This window comes from Zeus faber (genome assembly GCF_960531495.2).
Source record: "Zeus faber genome assembly, chromosome: 16".
Classification (NCBI taxonomy): domain Eukaryota; kingdom Metazoa; phylum Chordata; class Actinopteri; order Zeiformes; family Zeidae; genus Zeus; species Zeus faber.
The window spans coordinates 22,005,915-22,023,264 of NC_137202.1; the positions used below are offsets into that span (position 1 = coordinate 22,005,915).

At 43.8% G+C, this 17,350-nt stretch overlaps 1 protein-coding gene across 1 annotated transcript in view; it reads right to left on the minus strand.

Annotated features, from left to right (window-relative positions):
• The window catches only part of ccser2a (coiled-coil serine-rich protein 2a), a gene marked incomplete at its 3' end in the record, with an annotated part of 55,898 nt that overhangs the window by 30,868 nt on the left and 7,680 nt on the right, over nucleotides 1–17,350 (minus strand). The window contains exons 2-4 of the mRNA XM_080016432.1: nucleotides 12,266–13,794; nucleotides 11,787–11,998; nucleotides 56–155 (exon numbers count right to left, since the gene is read on the minus strand). Coding sequence (XP_079872558.1) covers nucleotides 56–155; nucleotides 11,787–11,998; nucleotides 12,266–13,751 — 1,798 coding nt within the window. The 5' untranslated portion in view covers nucleotides 13,752–13,794. The remainder of the gene's footprint in view (nucleotides 1–55; nucleotides 156–11,786; nucleotides 11,999–12,265; nucleotides 13,795–17,350) is intronic.

A 17,350-nucleotide genomic window follows, 5' to 3' on the forward strand; every position in this document is an offset into this window, starting at 1 on the left:
TGTGTGTGTGTGTGTGTGTGTGTGTGTGTGTGTGTGTGTGTGTGTGTGTGTTTACCGTGTTGCAGCAAGCCATCTTCTGGCAGTTCCACGTCCAGCATGAGGTCATCGTCTTCCAGCTCCTTCGTTTCCACAGGGTCCAGGTTGTTGAGGACATCCTGAAGGAGAACCCCAAAATCACAGATATAACTTGTAATGTCTTGTAATGTCACCAGTACACAGGAAGAAATGAATATTAATCATTGCTTGTTATTTGTTTTCTAACTAAGGTGTCTCCTGCTGTGTAAGCCAAGGGAAATCCCATTCGAAGGTCCCATTCGTTCCATTTATTTTTGTTTCAATACCCAAGGTGTACTAAACACAAGTTTCCTTCACACATGCACTGCAACCCTGAAGATATCCGGACATTACCCGGAGGAGCTGTATCGAATCAGTTGGACTGGACATTAACTAGACTTTACCCAGCCAGCACCCTCGTACAAATTTGGCATAATTTCCGATTGAGTGCTATGTGTGAACTGGGCAGGTGATTGTCCGGATCATTCACAGCGAGGGAGTGGGCGTGTCAAAGAGGTCTTTATCATGCGGCAGTCGTTGACCTTCGTGCAAGGAGTAGCTGCTTGTAGTAGTAGTGTAGCTGCTTCGTTCTCCTTTCTGCTTTCATTAGTATTCCTTTCCACTCATTCATTTATATTGCGGATACGTCCAAATACATGGAGAATCAACGCAAAAAGTCACAATTACTGAAAAGTCGGCAGCCTCGTCCGCCATCTTGGGTGTGTTGCAGACTCTGCAGCGTCATGCGTCATGTCCTGCCTCCTGCATAGTCTACCCAGGCTCCGCCCCACGTCTGAACAAACGGATTATTTCCAGTAGGTGTGAACCAGTCTGACACGGACAATTTCTGGTTGTGAACTACATGTGTGAAAGGGCAACTCCGGATAATGTCCGGACCTGATTATCCGGACGGTGTCCAGAATTCATGTGTATCCGGACAGTGTCCAGAATTCATGTGTGATAGCAGCTATAGTCAAAAGTTACTTTTTGGGAAAAAGTTTTGATCGTAATGCAGCAACTTTCTCTCCCTTCCATTTTGAACAGGTTGTTTGGGCCTGTTCAATCACCCTGTGTTCTCGCTGAGCAAGGTTCCACTCCAGCTAAGCATTGCCTGGGAACGACTTTATGCAAATAAGGGGAGGGGGTCTGCAGTGTGGGAGTGGTGTGGTTTAAGCAGCCACACGTGTCTTAGTCTAGGTAATTACGCTAGGTAATTCGAAACAACGCAACTGAGCAGCCATTCGGAAACATTTGGAACCGTATGAACGTGACATTCAGTTATGCCACACCTGTATTACTTATATTATGATTTATTCCGCTCTGATTAAATCAGCGCAACAGTCAAACTGTAAATATTCAAGACTATATCAATACCCTCACGAGAACGTGCTAGGCGGTTATAATCTTTGAACACAGTTATGGGGAGGTCGCTGCTATTGAACGTTTCAAGTCCCAGAGAACGACTCAGCCTTCCTGGGAATATAACTCCAGTATGAATGATAACCGTACACTCTAAAATCCAATTAATTAAAGCCCCAAAAGATATAGTTAGTGTGATTACTATGCTGCTGTCTGTCTAATAATTCAAAGCTTAACACAAATTAGCAAAGCAAAACACAAGTCAATAGTTAAAAAATATACATTTTCCCAGGCTATTTCGTGCTTTAGCAGAAAATGAAAATACATTGGTGAGGCTCTGGGTCCGAGACGCAACCTTAAAATTAGTCCTTATTGAATACATGCTTTATTTAAGATTCTCAGATCTAGAATTGATCTCAGAGAAGGGCAGTCTTTTTTGGAATAGGGAAATACCTGCTGAACCCCCCACCCAAAAAAACAAAATAAAAAAACCTACAATTTCTCTCCATGTCAAATACCAGGCAAATGGCACCGTTCTCCAGCGAGGACAGGATGTCCTGTTCAGGTGTTCCCCCAAAAATGCACTCAGCAGCAAAACCTTATGGGCGTGTTTGCGCCGGCATATCATTAGTGCATTATCGTTTGTGAATAGGACGCTGAGATGGCGCAGATAGCGGGCGCAATTAATGGTGCCATTAGCAGCTGCAATCCATTTCTTTGTGAATTCGCCCCAGAGTGTTTTTATTGTAGATTCATGTATTGCAATAGAATAATACCAAAGAAACGCCGTGCCCAAAGCGTGCACAATGGGAACTGTTCTCAGTCACTCTTACAGTCCCCACCCATGCCCCATCCGTCAATAATGAAGATAACATTGTGTATAGCGATATTTTGGCGGGACTACATCACAGTATACAATTTGGGATATCTCCCAAGCTGAGTGCAAATCAGTCACATTCAATATGAATTATGCTAAATACCTGGCCCGTTTCGCCTTTGACTTTTTAGTTTGTGAGTAAAAGATTCACTCTTTTGACAGAGTGACCGCTGTCTCCTGGGTCATTTAATACATTTCTTCACTATAAAGAATCATTACATTACATTTTACATTTAGTCATTGATCAGACGCTTTTATCCAAAGCGACTTACAATTGTTCAAACACCGACGGACGCAGCCATCAGGAGCAATTAGGGGTTAATTGTCTTGCTCAAGGACACTACAGCATGCTAGCAGGAGGAGCCTGGGATCGAACCAGCAACCTTTAGATCACTACACCACCAGCTCTACCGCCTGAGCTACCATCCCCATACCCATATCATCTGCGAGTCTTGCATCAGTACTGTGCAGGAGTTTGGCCCATTTACAATGCACTCTGTAGCCATTTTTAAACTTTACCATGCTGTAAAGGCAGTTGGTGTTGACACGACAGAATCAACCCCTACTAGCTATTCGCTATTCTCTGTGATCTGAATAGTGGGCGAAACGTGTTTGGGACATTTTTGGGGTGGATCTGAGGTGTCACTCTTTATCCGGAGGCATACACATGCAAGGTAGGTGTGGGATCAAAACCGAAATATTTATGGCGAATCACGTTGGCAGCGGCTTGTGAAGGTCGGGAAATTCAAACATCGCGGAACTAAAAAAGAAGCGCGCGTGGCTCATTCTTAAACAAGTGTGGGCTTAGCTTTTCCTCACGAGTTACAGCGCATGGTGGGTGAAAGCCAAGGCACATTTTTTTAAGTGGGATGGGGTGGGTGGAGTTAACGTTCAAGCAAATAGACCAAATAGGCATAGGGGGAAGAAAATGTTTTCTTTTAAAGAGGACTTATTATGCTTCTTTTTACACAAGTAAACACAGGTCTTTGAGGTCCCCAAAACATGTTTTGGAAGTGTTTTGCTGAAAATACCACTCGTGTTTTTGTTTAGATCTCTAGCCACGTTCAGAATGGATGGAAATGATTCGTTCTAGCAATTCTAAACATGGCAGAAGTTCCGGGTTCTGTGAGCCAATGGGGTCTGAGCTTTACTCTGGATTCCATTCTATTTCTCTGTACTTTCACAGATTATTTCTTATTTATTATTATTTCACCTTAGCAGTCCACCAAATTGTGTTTGGAACTCAATTTGAGGCAGAAATAAGCAATCCAGTTGCTGAATCTTCATTCATTATGGATCTACAAGGCCTAATTTAAAGTTAGTTCAGACTTTCACCGGGGTGTCTGGAGCAGTGTGGGAAATGGCGGGGCTTGGATTTTTTTTTTTTTTATTTCATTAAATTATGAAAACGTTGGAAAATAAAAGATATACATCTGCAGTTTTGAGAAACGTGGAAGGGATTGCGTGCAGCAGCCTTAAGTACAGTCAACCTGCTGTGTGCGCGCACACGCGCACACACACACAGTATATAGTACGTGACATCACGTGACCGTGGTATTGCAGTAATGGTCACAGCCCTAGTTGCACGTGTCGCCCCCGTGAGTTGTATTTAAGAAATAGAGTTTCTAGCCATTTTTCTTTTACCATGCAAGAAAACTTTATATTATCATTATTTTTTTTAATAACATATTTTTTACTGATGGTAATAATCAGTCAAAATTCTTATTGTCGGTTAACGGTTAATTATTAACACCCTTAATAGCCGGCCTTACATAATTGTTGTAATTGGTCAGTACACCTTTGGAGAATCCGTGCCTGGCGCATTTGGGCACCACTGAATAAGACTGAAGTATTGACATGCATTTGAAGAGCGAAGTTGACATCGGGCAATTCAAATTGATGTGAGTTTTAAATAGTTGTGCAAACTCTTGCTCTGAAAATAGTGACTACAAGTATTAATTGGACAGCTTATTCACTCAATACAAGTGTGTCCTGAATTCCTGTAGTTGTCCATCACTTTCCAGCCTGCATTATGATAATGTATCCCAATCACAACAGACAAGGAAAGGTCTTCACTTTATTCTACCCCGTGGACTCAGAATCAGTCAAAACCTCAAACAGGCTGTGATCAAACACTGATTGAAAGTGTACAAATCGACTGGGTAGCCTTTGCAGCTGCAGTTCTTTTCGCTTTGACAGTTAACCGCCAAATGATGCCGACACAGAGGGCAACCGACGAAGCAAGATATAAAAAAAAAAAAATAATTAAAATTACAAAAAGACATTCATTACAGAAAGACTAAATTCTACTCCTAGATTTCTGTGAGACTGTGCCTGGATCTTTGCTGGACGCTCGGCGGCTGTGGATAGAATGTTTATTACCATTTGGGCAAGCAATCAGACAAAAGGGGCAAAGGGGAGCAACCGAGCTTCAGCTACGACAAGCAACTTTGGAAAAAAAAACCGCAAACCTCAGTTCTGGAGAAGCTCGTGAAGTTAATAGATTCCAGGTCGGCTGTACTCGTGCCACTCCAAAATTCTCTTTCTTTTCCCGTGTTTTGCCTCACCTGAAATACCCCGCTCTTCTCCAGGCAGAGCTCTGAGTAACTACGGTGGGGATGTGGTGTTGACTGGAAATTACTGCTTCGCCACACTTTCTTTTCCCGGTTCCCGTTGGTCTAGTTGAGGGTCAATTCCATTCCACATGTCACTTCATGGGAAGAACTCGATGCTACCTCGCCCAAATACCCAATGACTCCATTAAAGCAAACGAAGCGTCTCTAGATAGAAGTGGATTGGCTGTTTTGGGTAAGACGCTCAGCTATGTCTGTATATCCAGGGACAGGCCGCCAGTTTGATGGACAACACGCCCTCTACAGGGTTCCTCCACATTTTTCCATTTCAAAATCCTATACTTTTCCAGACTCAAAAAAGACTTCTCGGTAGATTTTTCAGAAACCATATTCGACATTTTGTTGTGCTGTAACTAGGTACTGTAGCTCAAACACAGTCAAGTTCAACCAGAGATTGCGAAGACAGCCCTCGGAAAACTTGCATTTAGCCATTGTGGCCGTTTAGTGAAATAATTAAAATTTTCCACGGCGTCTATGCAGCCTTGTATTATTCACCGTGTCCATGGAAACGATGACGGATGCAGCTATAGAGGTATGGTCCTCTTACGCAGAAAAGATGTTCCCTTTTCTGATAACTACATCCCTGCATAACTCATAAATGCTCAGACAAGCTGAATTTTTGGTTGTTTGTGATGCTATGTCTATATGTATTTCAAAGATGTTGCCACCAAATATTTGACTTTTTTTTAATACTCTTCTTTTTTCCCCCACACTTATCCAGATCTGGATCTAACTTGGTATGGAATAATTAAATTCCATACCTTTCCATACATTTCATTGCATAGGAACCCTGCCTCTATTCCGACAATCAAGACATTTCTTCGTAATACTATTATCCGAATCACTTGCTGTCCTTAAACGAACGAAACCCCCAACCCCTGTCCCAAACCCTCCGCCAATCTTCCCCATCACCTGATCCCATACTTCCCATCGGAGAGATGTAGCCTCCAAGTGAAGTAAATGACAACACACTCGGCCACAACATCCGTGAAAATGTGAGCCAAAAGCAGATGGCAAAGACTAAAAAGCCGTTCCTTGACAACTAGACATGTGTGAAGTATCGCTCAGCTCAACTGCCAGGGGAAACAAAAACCTCCTGTAGCGCATTGATTATATAATATCGGCCTTTTCAATAGAAGAGATAAAACGACATAGAAATGTTGTTGTAAAGAGCGCTATCAATCAAGGTGTCCAGTCGGAAAATAACCCCCTGGGACGGACGTGTCTCTCTTTGTTACAAACGTCCCTTGAAAGATTCTTTTGTACGAATGAAGGGAACAGAGTGTCGCTGGGTGATGAGACGCTCCTTTTTTGTTGTTGTCAAGTTTTACAGCTTTTATGTCGTGTTGTTTGTTTAAGTTGCCGTCTCCTGCCGCCAGCAAATGTTTCCCCCTCCATGTAAGAGATGGCAGACGCTCCTCCCGCGCCGGGAGGTGCCCTGGCTGAAAAGGAGCGCACCCACTGTCACTTCAGGGTCACAAAGCAAAGACACACACGCACTGGTCTGACTGTGAGGTTTTAGTTACAATAACTTATTTTGCTATGATTATTTATGTGGGAAAAATACTGTTTATAGCTGTTCAAAAACTTACATTAGTACTGGGTTTATTTTTTATTTTTTATAGTGAAACGTTTAATCACGCGTACACCCACCCACCCACCCACACACACACACACACACACACACACACACCTTAATGTAAATTAATATTTGAATTATCCACCGTCCTGGACACCTTCCTTTCAATCAGATGAACTTATGCAAATTATAACAACCCACCAATGAGCCTGAACCCCCGTCTCCCCCTCCCCCCACAGTCATACACACAGAGCGTTACAGGAGTTACTTGTGACAGACTGCCATGAGAGGCTGAATGGGAGTCAATCTTTTTAAATTCCCATTAGGGCTTCTCATGCTAAAGACGTGGACATTTTAATGGGGTTTTTAGTCATTTCGTAAGGTCTCATTTCATTTCCATCCCAGCTCTTACAGGGAACAGGAATTGGCCCATAGTTTGATTAAGAACAAAACAATCACTAACTTAAGAATAAGAAATATGTCACAATTTCTACTGCCTGTTCTATTCTTTAGGCAACAGGCTTCAGCTAAAATACTGCAGCAAAGAACGGGTTGGGATGGGTTCATTCTTTTTATTTTTTTCCCCTGCATTTTCCTAAAATGCAGCTGATCCAAGCTTTTGGCCAGTTGATTCCAGCCACTGGCTGGCGACAGTGAAATTATAGTTCCCAATTTTGGTTCTGGAAAATATAACGAGCGGGTGTGATGAGGGTGATGAGACGACAGTCTGTAATCTCCTCAATGACTCATCCCCACTGTCGTCATGAGCACGAGTTTGTTTGTGTGTAAGCCTGTGTGTGTATGTGTGAGTGCTTTGTGTTTTGTTTTTCTCTGAGTGTAATGGTGCAGTATGCGCGCGCACACACACACACACACACACACGCACAGGCACACACACACACACACACACACACACACGCACAGACGCGCGCACACGCACGTCAGGCACTTTTACTGTTAAATCATCTGAGTAAATTAATAACTAATTAATACAACATGGGTGCAGTTCCAGGACATTGTGCATCATAATGGCCAAAGACTCTACAAAGGGCTTATAAGGACTTTAACACTAATGAATTGACCCGTCTCAACTCAGTGCCAAAAAAGGATAAATATAGAGGCCAAATGAACACATCGTGGAGCAGAGGTGGCGGCAACCTAGCAGCTTGGATGCAAACAAAAACAAAAGATGACGGAGCGTGTGAGATGGACTGCATCTACAATGATACTGATTCAAATAGAAAAAATGTAATTAAATTGGCATCATACCAGCCAATACAACGGAGATGTGAACGGTTTAAGGTTTTTTTGGGTTTTTTTCCATCTCACGTTTCATGCTAGGTGAGGGAAGTTGTGGTACTTTCAAGGGAAATATATTAGTTTTAATGAGAGAGAATCAGAGATGCGCAGTTAATGAAAGCAGCCAAACTTCCACTCCCAGGCAAGCAGCTGCCAACTGAAACGCTCCCCTCCCCTCACGGAAAATGTATTTGGACTAATTTGTCTAAAAGGTCCCATCTAATTTGAATGTGAGGGAGACAGAGGTTTGGGCTTTAAACAAAAGCCGGCTGTTTCACGGTGTATGATAATCACTTAAAAAAATAAAAATACTCAGCATCATAAGAGCATTGGCTGGATAGAGCTCAACCTAAGCGTAAGCTACAATTAGGTTGCGCTCTCCCCGCAAAAAAACCAAATGCAAGAAAAAGACCTTGACTCCCGCTGCTTTTCATTTTGCGCTGAACTGCAGTGCCTCTTTTCTTCCATGATTTTCTGACAAATAAATCAAACTAAATCTAAGTTCTTCAAATATTTAAATAACTACAGATAATTATTATCCCCCCCCTCCACAAGTCATGGTCTACCGATGCCTCTGCAATGCATAAATCACATATAATTGCTTTGTCATTCAGGGCCAGGGAGACGCCGACAGTAACCAAACACTCCAGCGGCTCTGCAGGCTTTGTAAAGGTGCACCTGCATGGGGACCGCGCGGCACATCACAAGAACATCATGATGAGGTCCAGCGTCCCCGCACCCTGATTTGATGCGAAGCCACGGAATGCACAGGGGGACGACGCTGGCCGAATAATGCATGTTCCACGTGGGCTGGCGTCGCACGGAGGCACAGCGCCCCCACGTGGACCCAGACGATCACTGCGGCCTGGCTTACTGAAGGACGGGTGCTGAATATTTCCTCTCTCGTCTCGGGGCAAAACAAGAACAAAACAGGTCCAATTACATACATAATGGAAATGCAATTTGCATTTAGGTGGGGGGGTGGGTTGCCTGTTTCCAGAGCTCTGACAGAATGCCTCGCACTGTTGTTTCATCGAGAATGCAGATAAGCCCAGATTGGGCATAATTGGCCTTGATTTCTTTCCTCCAGTTGCCGCCTGACGAATGCGCCGTCACCATCAGCAGGATTTTCGCGTGCTTGACTTCATGAGACGCGGCGCCCCAAGAGGTTTTCGCTGTCAAGACTCCCGTGGCAGAAGAGAGATCATTAAATCCGTGCAGCCGCGACAAATGCGCCGTTCTGAGCCCCCCACTTACCCAGAATCCAACGGGGTAGGATGTACAGTACAAAACCCTCCCGATGGGAAGACTTACTTATCATTCTGGCGCTTTGCGACGGAATTCTATTCACAGTTAATCTCACAAAAATGGACTGTTTGCTCAATAGATGGAGGGATGGAGAAAGACGAGAAGGAGGCAATGGGGAGGTGGGGGAAAGAAAGAGGCAAAGAGAGATGAATTCTTCCAATTAAATGGGCTCAGTTCCTCCAATCCAATAGATCGGTTACATGCTGTATCTCCAGGGCAGACTCCCAACAGAGTCACACATCAAACAGGAGTCGCTGACTCAATCGCCCACTTTTTCTACTTCCTTGCTCTCTCTCGCTCTGTCAACATCCCTTCCCAACTGTAACCGCTGATAGCTCTTCCCTTCTCCCTTTATCCCAGCTATCTAGTTATAAGAAAGATGAAGAGATTTGAAGTACCTTTTGGGGGATATTTCACACCAGCTAAGAGATAATTTGCATTTTCAGACCAACAAAGAAAGCAGATGGACACTCTATACCACACAGAAGACCTCTACAAAGGCTTTGCTTTTTAAATACCACAGCTAAGGGCAGTAAAGACTGGTGCAACATACTGCATCTAACAATAGCCAACACCGAGTGACTCACACAGGTGGAAATAAACACTTTCACTGAGGACTACACCATCAGCCTATTGGCTTGCTTCAGGCACTATGGTCAGATAGCATGAGTCCATAGAAAATCTATAGAAAAGAATGGATTGGAACACAAAAAGTGGAATAGATTAAATGAGAATAGAATGGATAGAGCAGCTGGTGAAACCACAATAGCAGCCCCCTCTCCTCTATGTACCTCTTCAACTGCCACAACAGATATTGTAGAACTCATTTACACCGGAATGTCTTCATGTGGCCACTTGATGGCACACTTTACAATGTAGGGGCTGTATTCTCCATAACTTTAAAATGCAGAAATTTCCATCGTAAGTTTTACAGCTATGCCAACATGTACAACATTTTCAGTACAGTCATGAAACATAACATAAAATAAATAAACTGAAATGTATGTCATTAATTCAAATTGGCCACATGAGAATGATTCATATTGGCTCCACAATGACCTATGATGCAAAGACAAATTTCTCCGTACATGTACACAACAACACTTGGTCTCTAGTTGCTACAGATTACTTAATTATTATAGCATTGTTTTCAAAGCCTTAAGTTTTTTGTCTATAGCGCATGGTGAATAAATCCCCATCATAAAAAGAAACACAAAGCTGATTATATAATATCTTATCCAGCATATTAAGCTCTTTAAACATTCTTGAGCTCAGGCACCGAGGCAAAACAACACAGAGCAGCACATGCAAAAGTAAAGACCAGACAGATTGTTAGCAGAGTGTCTGCTTGTAGGTCAGCATTCCTCTTCGGGAACTCGCAGCGATAGCAAGACCTTGGTGTGAAACAGACGGCAGGAGCTGGCGAGGAAGTGTGAGCCGTTTTTACTTTCACTTTTAGCCTGTATTCCGCTCGTTTAATCCCTAATTAGTAAGGGAGGGCCATCTTTCTCAAGCGGGAATCCATTAAGGGGCCAGCGCAGTGGAGAGGCAAGCTAGAAAGTGGACTGGAGTTAGAGGCCAAGTGGCAGAAGGAAATTAAACGTAAGCTGAATGACTGCCAAAGGCATCAAAGTTCAGATTCTTACCGATAAATACTGAAAAAAAATATGATTAATAAATGACCTATAAATACTGCATATTATTGCTTACCTATAATACATTTGTCTCCGAGTCATCAGATGCTTCAAGTCCAGATGGTAACCACCGTTAGGATATAATATACTCTAGATTCAACTGTGAATTTCAGATTCGGTACCAAAAATATATATTTTTGGCTCTACAAAAAACGTTATAATATCTGGCTAAGTTAAACTTTTCGTTGACTGTTTAGTGTCAAGCAGTACAGGAACTTTAACCGGCAGATACATTTTCTTCTTCCTTTGTTTGGTTTTCTCCTTTCTATATCCAAATAGGGAGCAGTGTATTATGTCGACTTCTTCCTGCTTGCAATTACTAGGGTGTTACCGATTTAGACTTCTCTGGTAGTTTTCCAGCTTTCGAAACTGTATCATCCTCAGAAAAAAAAAAAAAAAGGGATTTTAGCAGCTCCCTACTTGCTTTTTCCCTTGGAGGAATAAAACAGTCATTTGTGAACTGGCGCAAAGGGACTGAAGGAAGGGACTTGGCTAAGTTGGCCAAACACAAGCTGCGACCGAAAAAACACTATCTAACCACTAACTTCATGACACAAAAATACTAATTTAATAGTCAGCATGAGACATTACTTTTTGAAGACTGCATTACAAGTTTACTAAACATTAGGGATGTTCCTTACGACTAATTTCCCTGTTTTTTTTTCCAGGAAGTTTAAAATTAGACTCGTCAACTAGTCTAAATGTTAGAAAAAAGATTGCATATATTATAAAAGATATTGCGTATACTCTAAGAGCCGTTTGAAACTGTTAATCACATTCCTCAATAACCAAATCGTTCACCATAGTTCACCATCTTTCGGGTACTATCCCGTGCACTCAAGCTCCCCGACGGACTGGGCAGAGGCGGGCCTTTTTTTTTTTTATCTGGCGTTGTTAACATTAGTAACATTAGAGTAGCAAGGTTTAAGTCGACTAATCGCACACATCCCCACTAAATATTAGTGTCAATCATGTAGCCTTACCATGTTGTTCAGTCCTGAGTCATTGTAGCTGTCACAAGGAAGTATCGTTGGCCCCCCCAGCGGCTCCAGACCCTCCTCGTCCCACATGTATGTTCCGCCGGAACTGTTGGAAGGGGAAAGCTCCAGGGAGGAGCTCCGCTGGAGGTCACTCCCCTCTGGGAACATCGGCAGGTGTCCCTGGGAGCCCTGAAGGGCCGCATGCTCTTTACGACCTGTGGATTTTAAAGTAGACGAGCCCACGCACACAAACCCGCCCCATTACACAGCATACAGACACAAACAAACCCAAACATACACACATACCAGTAAATGTACGGTGTGTACACTATTAAGTGATAAATGAGGAACAGAATACAATAAGATTGATATTTGATGCATCAAAAAATAGCAGGATATTATCTCTATCATATCTATCCTATGCGTTTGGCATTAAAATTCTAGTGTAATCTTGATTAGTCTACACTCGACTAGGCTGTTACCTGGTATGTCTATGTTGGTCATGTCCATGGTCTCATTGAGGAAGCTGCCAAGGCTGCTCTGGTTGGCTCTGTCAGTCTTGTGGTTGGTCAGGTCGCCGTCACTGAGTGTGTCCCCTAGGCTTTCAATGTCATCCGGGAACTCCTCGCTGGTGTCCACTCGTTCCAGAGAGGAGGCTGAAGACAGGGACATGTCCTCCAGGGTCTCTGCTGCTATCTGACCGGAACTCTCCCTCAGCAGACCCCCTTCTGCATCTTCTTCAGCTTCTCTCCCTGCAGAGCTGTTATTGTTGTCACTACGCAGGTCTGCTTTATTGCCCTCACTAGTGCACTCAGTTTCCGCCACATTCCCAGATTTCCCTCCACACCCACCAGCAGCTGTTGGCCTCACATCTCCTTTTACACAACCTGAGAACAAGGGCTTCTGCTGCTTGGCCTGCCCAGGTCGGGCCAGCCTGTAGCCAAGAGACCCACCAACACTGCCCGATGGTTTCGTCACCAGACAACTGGGGAGCAGAGGCTTTTTCAGTGTATTGGGGGTGGTGGGTGTAGGTGCTGTGGGTGAAGGGGTAGTGGTGGTGGTGCTGATAGAGCTGAGAGAGGTGGAGGCTGAAGAAGTCCTGTTGTACTGGATCCCACTGGTTCCTCCACCAAGACCTCCAAGGCTTCCGCCTAAGCCTCCTAAACCCAGGCCCATCCTCCCATTGCTCAGCTGTGGGGGTTTGAGGAAGCTGGTGCGTGGTGGCCTGAGCTGGGTGTTGGCCAGGGGCTTGGCCAGCTCCACAGCTCGGTTGAAGGAGAAGGACCGCGTCATAGGCAGGCTGGTGGGTGACGGGATCTGTTTGAAGTGGGTGAAGCTGTGTGAACGCACCATGTTGTCCAGCGGCAGGGTCTTGAGGCTGTCGCTGGACTGGGAAAGGCTGTCCTGAGAGCTGCTGAGAAGGGAACTGGAGCTGGCCTTCGGCCGCACCAGCCGAGACTCTGAGCCAGACATCGGTCCTAGCCGTGTGGGAGCACTGGAGCCATTCTGGTTCACTTTAGGACCTCCACTGTGTGGGCTCTGGGTCAGCTTGGTGGCTACTTTTGGACTTTGAGTCTTAGAAGCCTGCTTGGGGATTGTCTTAGGACTTGAGATAGACAACAGTGAAGACCCACACCTCCGAAATTTGGGTGTTCCAGGAGCTAAATTCTTTGTCTCCCTGCCCAGTGGAAGCTGAGTCTGAGGCTTATCACCGCAGGCTAAATCTTCGGGGCTGGTGGGCGTCGTGAGAGTGCTGCCACCATCTTTTCTCCACTTCAGAGTAAAAGACGACTTACGGACCACTCCATTAGGATGCGTTCCTGGCGGTGTAGTCTTGCCATCTTGGGCAGGTGAGGTAGTTTGTGGGGAGCCATTGGGGAGAGTGCTAGTGCCCCCTGTCGAAGAGCGGGCACCGAACTTAGGCAGCCTAGACACCATGGCAGACTTGAGGGACGCCTTTTCTTCCATTAGATGCCAGCAATGGCATGGAGAGGCATGGAATCACACAGAACTGGGGGGAGGGGCAGAGAGGAGCAGGCAAGAGAGGAAGAAAAAAACAAAAAAAAAAAAAGATAAGAGGCTTCATTAGACTTCTTAGATCTCAATCAGATTACATCTGATATTTTTTGTTTGTTTAATTCAATCATGATATGGACGTCTGCACTTGCCACAGACACCACATCTGAACTACTTCAATGAATAATTAAACTTATCTAACAAACCGTAGAACAAAACAAGAAACAACATATAGAACAGAAACCTGAAATGATTTGAACATGTTTAAATGAGCTACAATGTAGGAAAAAAGGTGACACCACTGCTTTTTATACATCATTTACACAGAAATTAACTCGACTTTATTTTACTCGTGCAATGCCTGTTCAAATCATGCCTGTTTGTGAAAGTAGCAGCAACTCATGGTGAAAAACACCTGTGAAATACACTCACGTTAAAAAACAAAAATACAAAGAACAACAAAAAAAAAAAAAAACACACCCAAGTCATGCTTTTGGATAAATTTGCTCTTCTCTTGTTTATTCAAAGTTTATTGATATTACACCTGTTGCATGTCCGTACTAAACATGCCTGTTCGGAACTGGCCCATTGCTTTCACGGGAAGCCCCGCCCCCCACTGGGTCGCTTTTTATTGAAAGTTTATTAATATGACTCCAAACGTCCAAACTTATTCCAAACGTCCAAATTGCACCAAATTAGACACTGCAGGCCCTTGGATCCTCAGCGATACACCCGCCGAGTGAGAAATAGATCGGATGAACAGTTGTCGAGATAATCCAAGGACATAAATACATACCCACATAAATACAGACAAAGATTCCTGCCTTTATAGTTATATTTATATTATTATTATTATTATAATTATTATAGTATATTATAGCTGTTGTTTGAACAGTGTGGACCCGTAACCTACCATAAAGAATAATTATTCTTTGTGAGTTCTGGTCAGTTTTTGTGACTGCATTTCTGAATGTAGGTTGATATAGTGTTGATATAGAACCAACACTGGGGTGAGAGAAAAATAATTCAGTACTGGATAAGGGAGATTTATCTCAAACTACTACCTAAATCAAAGAACAGGAAAAGTATTTCCAATCTGGCTTAGGTCCAGAACACTGACTGGACTGACACACACTGACTCTGAGCCGTCACACACGCACGAGCACATGATGGCATGAACACAAACCCTAAGCAGAATTCTAATGCAATTAAAGCAGTAATGGTATTAGTGCTGATCTTTTTGCTGGCTCCTTAAGGTCGCATGGTTGGGGGCGGATGCAGAGGATTTGCCTTGCGGTCTTATCGGGGAACTTTCAATTCAAGCTGGTCTTAATGCTTTCATATAGTCCCCGAATGGGAGGCTAGGCAGGTGTTTGGCCTTTGCGTGACTGGATGTTGGCTTCCTGGCCCTAAATCTCATACATAAACTCAGTCGTCTCTTAAAGTACCTGTAAAGTCAAAATAAAATAGTGTTCTGAGTTTGTCACACCACATGAAAAATGTGTTATTAACCGCTGGGCTTAATTTGAATTATTAAAAAAAAAAGAAATCGCCAGGCGTAGAAAATTTGGTTTCAAAAACGTGGAAAAAAGGGGATCGGGAGGACTTGGGATGAGTTCACAGTCTCCCTGAGGGCACTTTAACTCCAGGTGTTTTTTTCCTCAAACAGTATTTTATCCCAAACTCTGGGCTGTTAGCTTCACTGAGCTGAGCTTACTTAATTTCACCACCGATGCTCAATTTCCGACGGTCTGACCTGGTGTTGCTATAGTGTTGTGGGCGGGGCCATGCAAAGTATGACCTCGTATAGGTCATCAGGTCATGATTTAGCCCCACCCCAAAAAAAAAACCAAAAAAATAAAAATAAACGGAGCACAAAAACGGTGAGAAACAGTTTAACGATCTAACTCCACAGGTTTGTACTACATGTAATACATCTTTTCACATGTTTTCAGCAATTACTTTCTAACATGTATAATATGGTTAGAAACTGAATTCACTTCACAGGGACTTTAAGCATTCTCAGTATATTCAATTCATAGACCAAAAACACTTGAAAAAAAATATTCAGAATGGTGCATGGCAACCGGATTATAACGAATACTTATAATCGGTGAGTTAACCCTTATTTTACCCGGTGGGCAAGACATTCCTCTTTATAATCTTTAATCTTTAAATCAAAGGGGAACTAAGAGGGAACAAATAGGACATCCTTAATAAGAAGATTATGAGCTAGTGGGTTCAGAGGTTTGCAAAGTGCTTCCCATGTGACCTGCGGTTGGCACGGGCGATGGCGGGTATGGCGCCAACGCGCCCGACACAAAGCGGGACGGTCAAAGGGATGGACAGCGCCTGAGGCACAGGGGAGTACCGCCGCCGGGAAGGGAGCCAGCTCGCTGTGAACAGTGAAAGGAGGATGGCTGGGCGCTAAGCCGCTGGAGAGCAAACACAATGCCACTTCCATTCACTTCAGCAGTTGATTTCAATTTGTCACGCAGCCAGTGCAGAGGGTCCGCTGGCGCACCTGCGTTCGGCGGCAGGCGTGTCATCAATTGAAAAAGGCACCTGCTGATAGGGAAAGCAAATAGCCACCACGCACACGCAGCGACCGGGGGAAGGCCATCAGATTAAGCGGCACCAAAGGGAAGTGTTTGGGCGGACAAAGCTTTGGAATATTATGGAAAATGTGTATCGCCTAATTAATCAAAAACAAACAAAAAAAACCAAAAGAAAACACCCAAATTGTTGTAACCGGTACCGGCCGGAAATTATTGGAGCGATAATCCACACATTTGCCTCAAGTGTTGGGGGGAGGAGTAGTCTGCCAAAATGTGGGTCTCCTGTCTGGAAGAAAGAAACACTGCACCACAGTGGCCTAGATTCCCGTCTTCATACAAATGAGATCCGTGTCTCACCCACCCCCTCCCCCTCACCCAGCCACCCACATACCCTCTCCCCTGTCTCACAAACACCCTGTCTCACAAACACCCTGTCTCACAAACACCCTCCTACATTCAAACTGTGTTGTCCAATTTGAATTTAAAAACACAGGCCTAGAATTTTTCCAGTGAACTTTTCACACTGCTCTCGTACTTGTACTATCTTGGAGCGTTGTGTAATAATTCGGGGTTCTGTCGGTGCTCGTGGTCCCATGTGAAACTGCCATGTTGGTCATATGTAAAGTAAAATAAATAACACTGAAATCACTTATTTTAGGTCTAATATTTTGGGCCTCTTGGGGAAGGACTATTTCTGCTCATGCAGTATGAATGCTGTGATGGAAATCTGTGTTTATATAGCATGATGGTGCTTCTACAGAATGTTGGTGTTTCTACAGCATGTTGGTGTTTCTACAGCATGATGGTGTTTCTACAGCATGATGGTGTTTCTACAGCATGTTGGTGTTTCTACAGCCTGTTGGTGTTTCTACAGCATGTTGGTGTTTCTACAGCATGATGGTGTTTCTACAGCATGATGGTGTTTCTATAGCATGTTGGTGTTTCTATAGCATGATGGTGTTTCTAGAGCATGATGGTGTTTCTACAGCATGT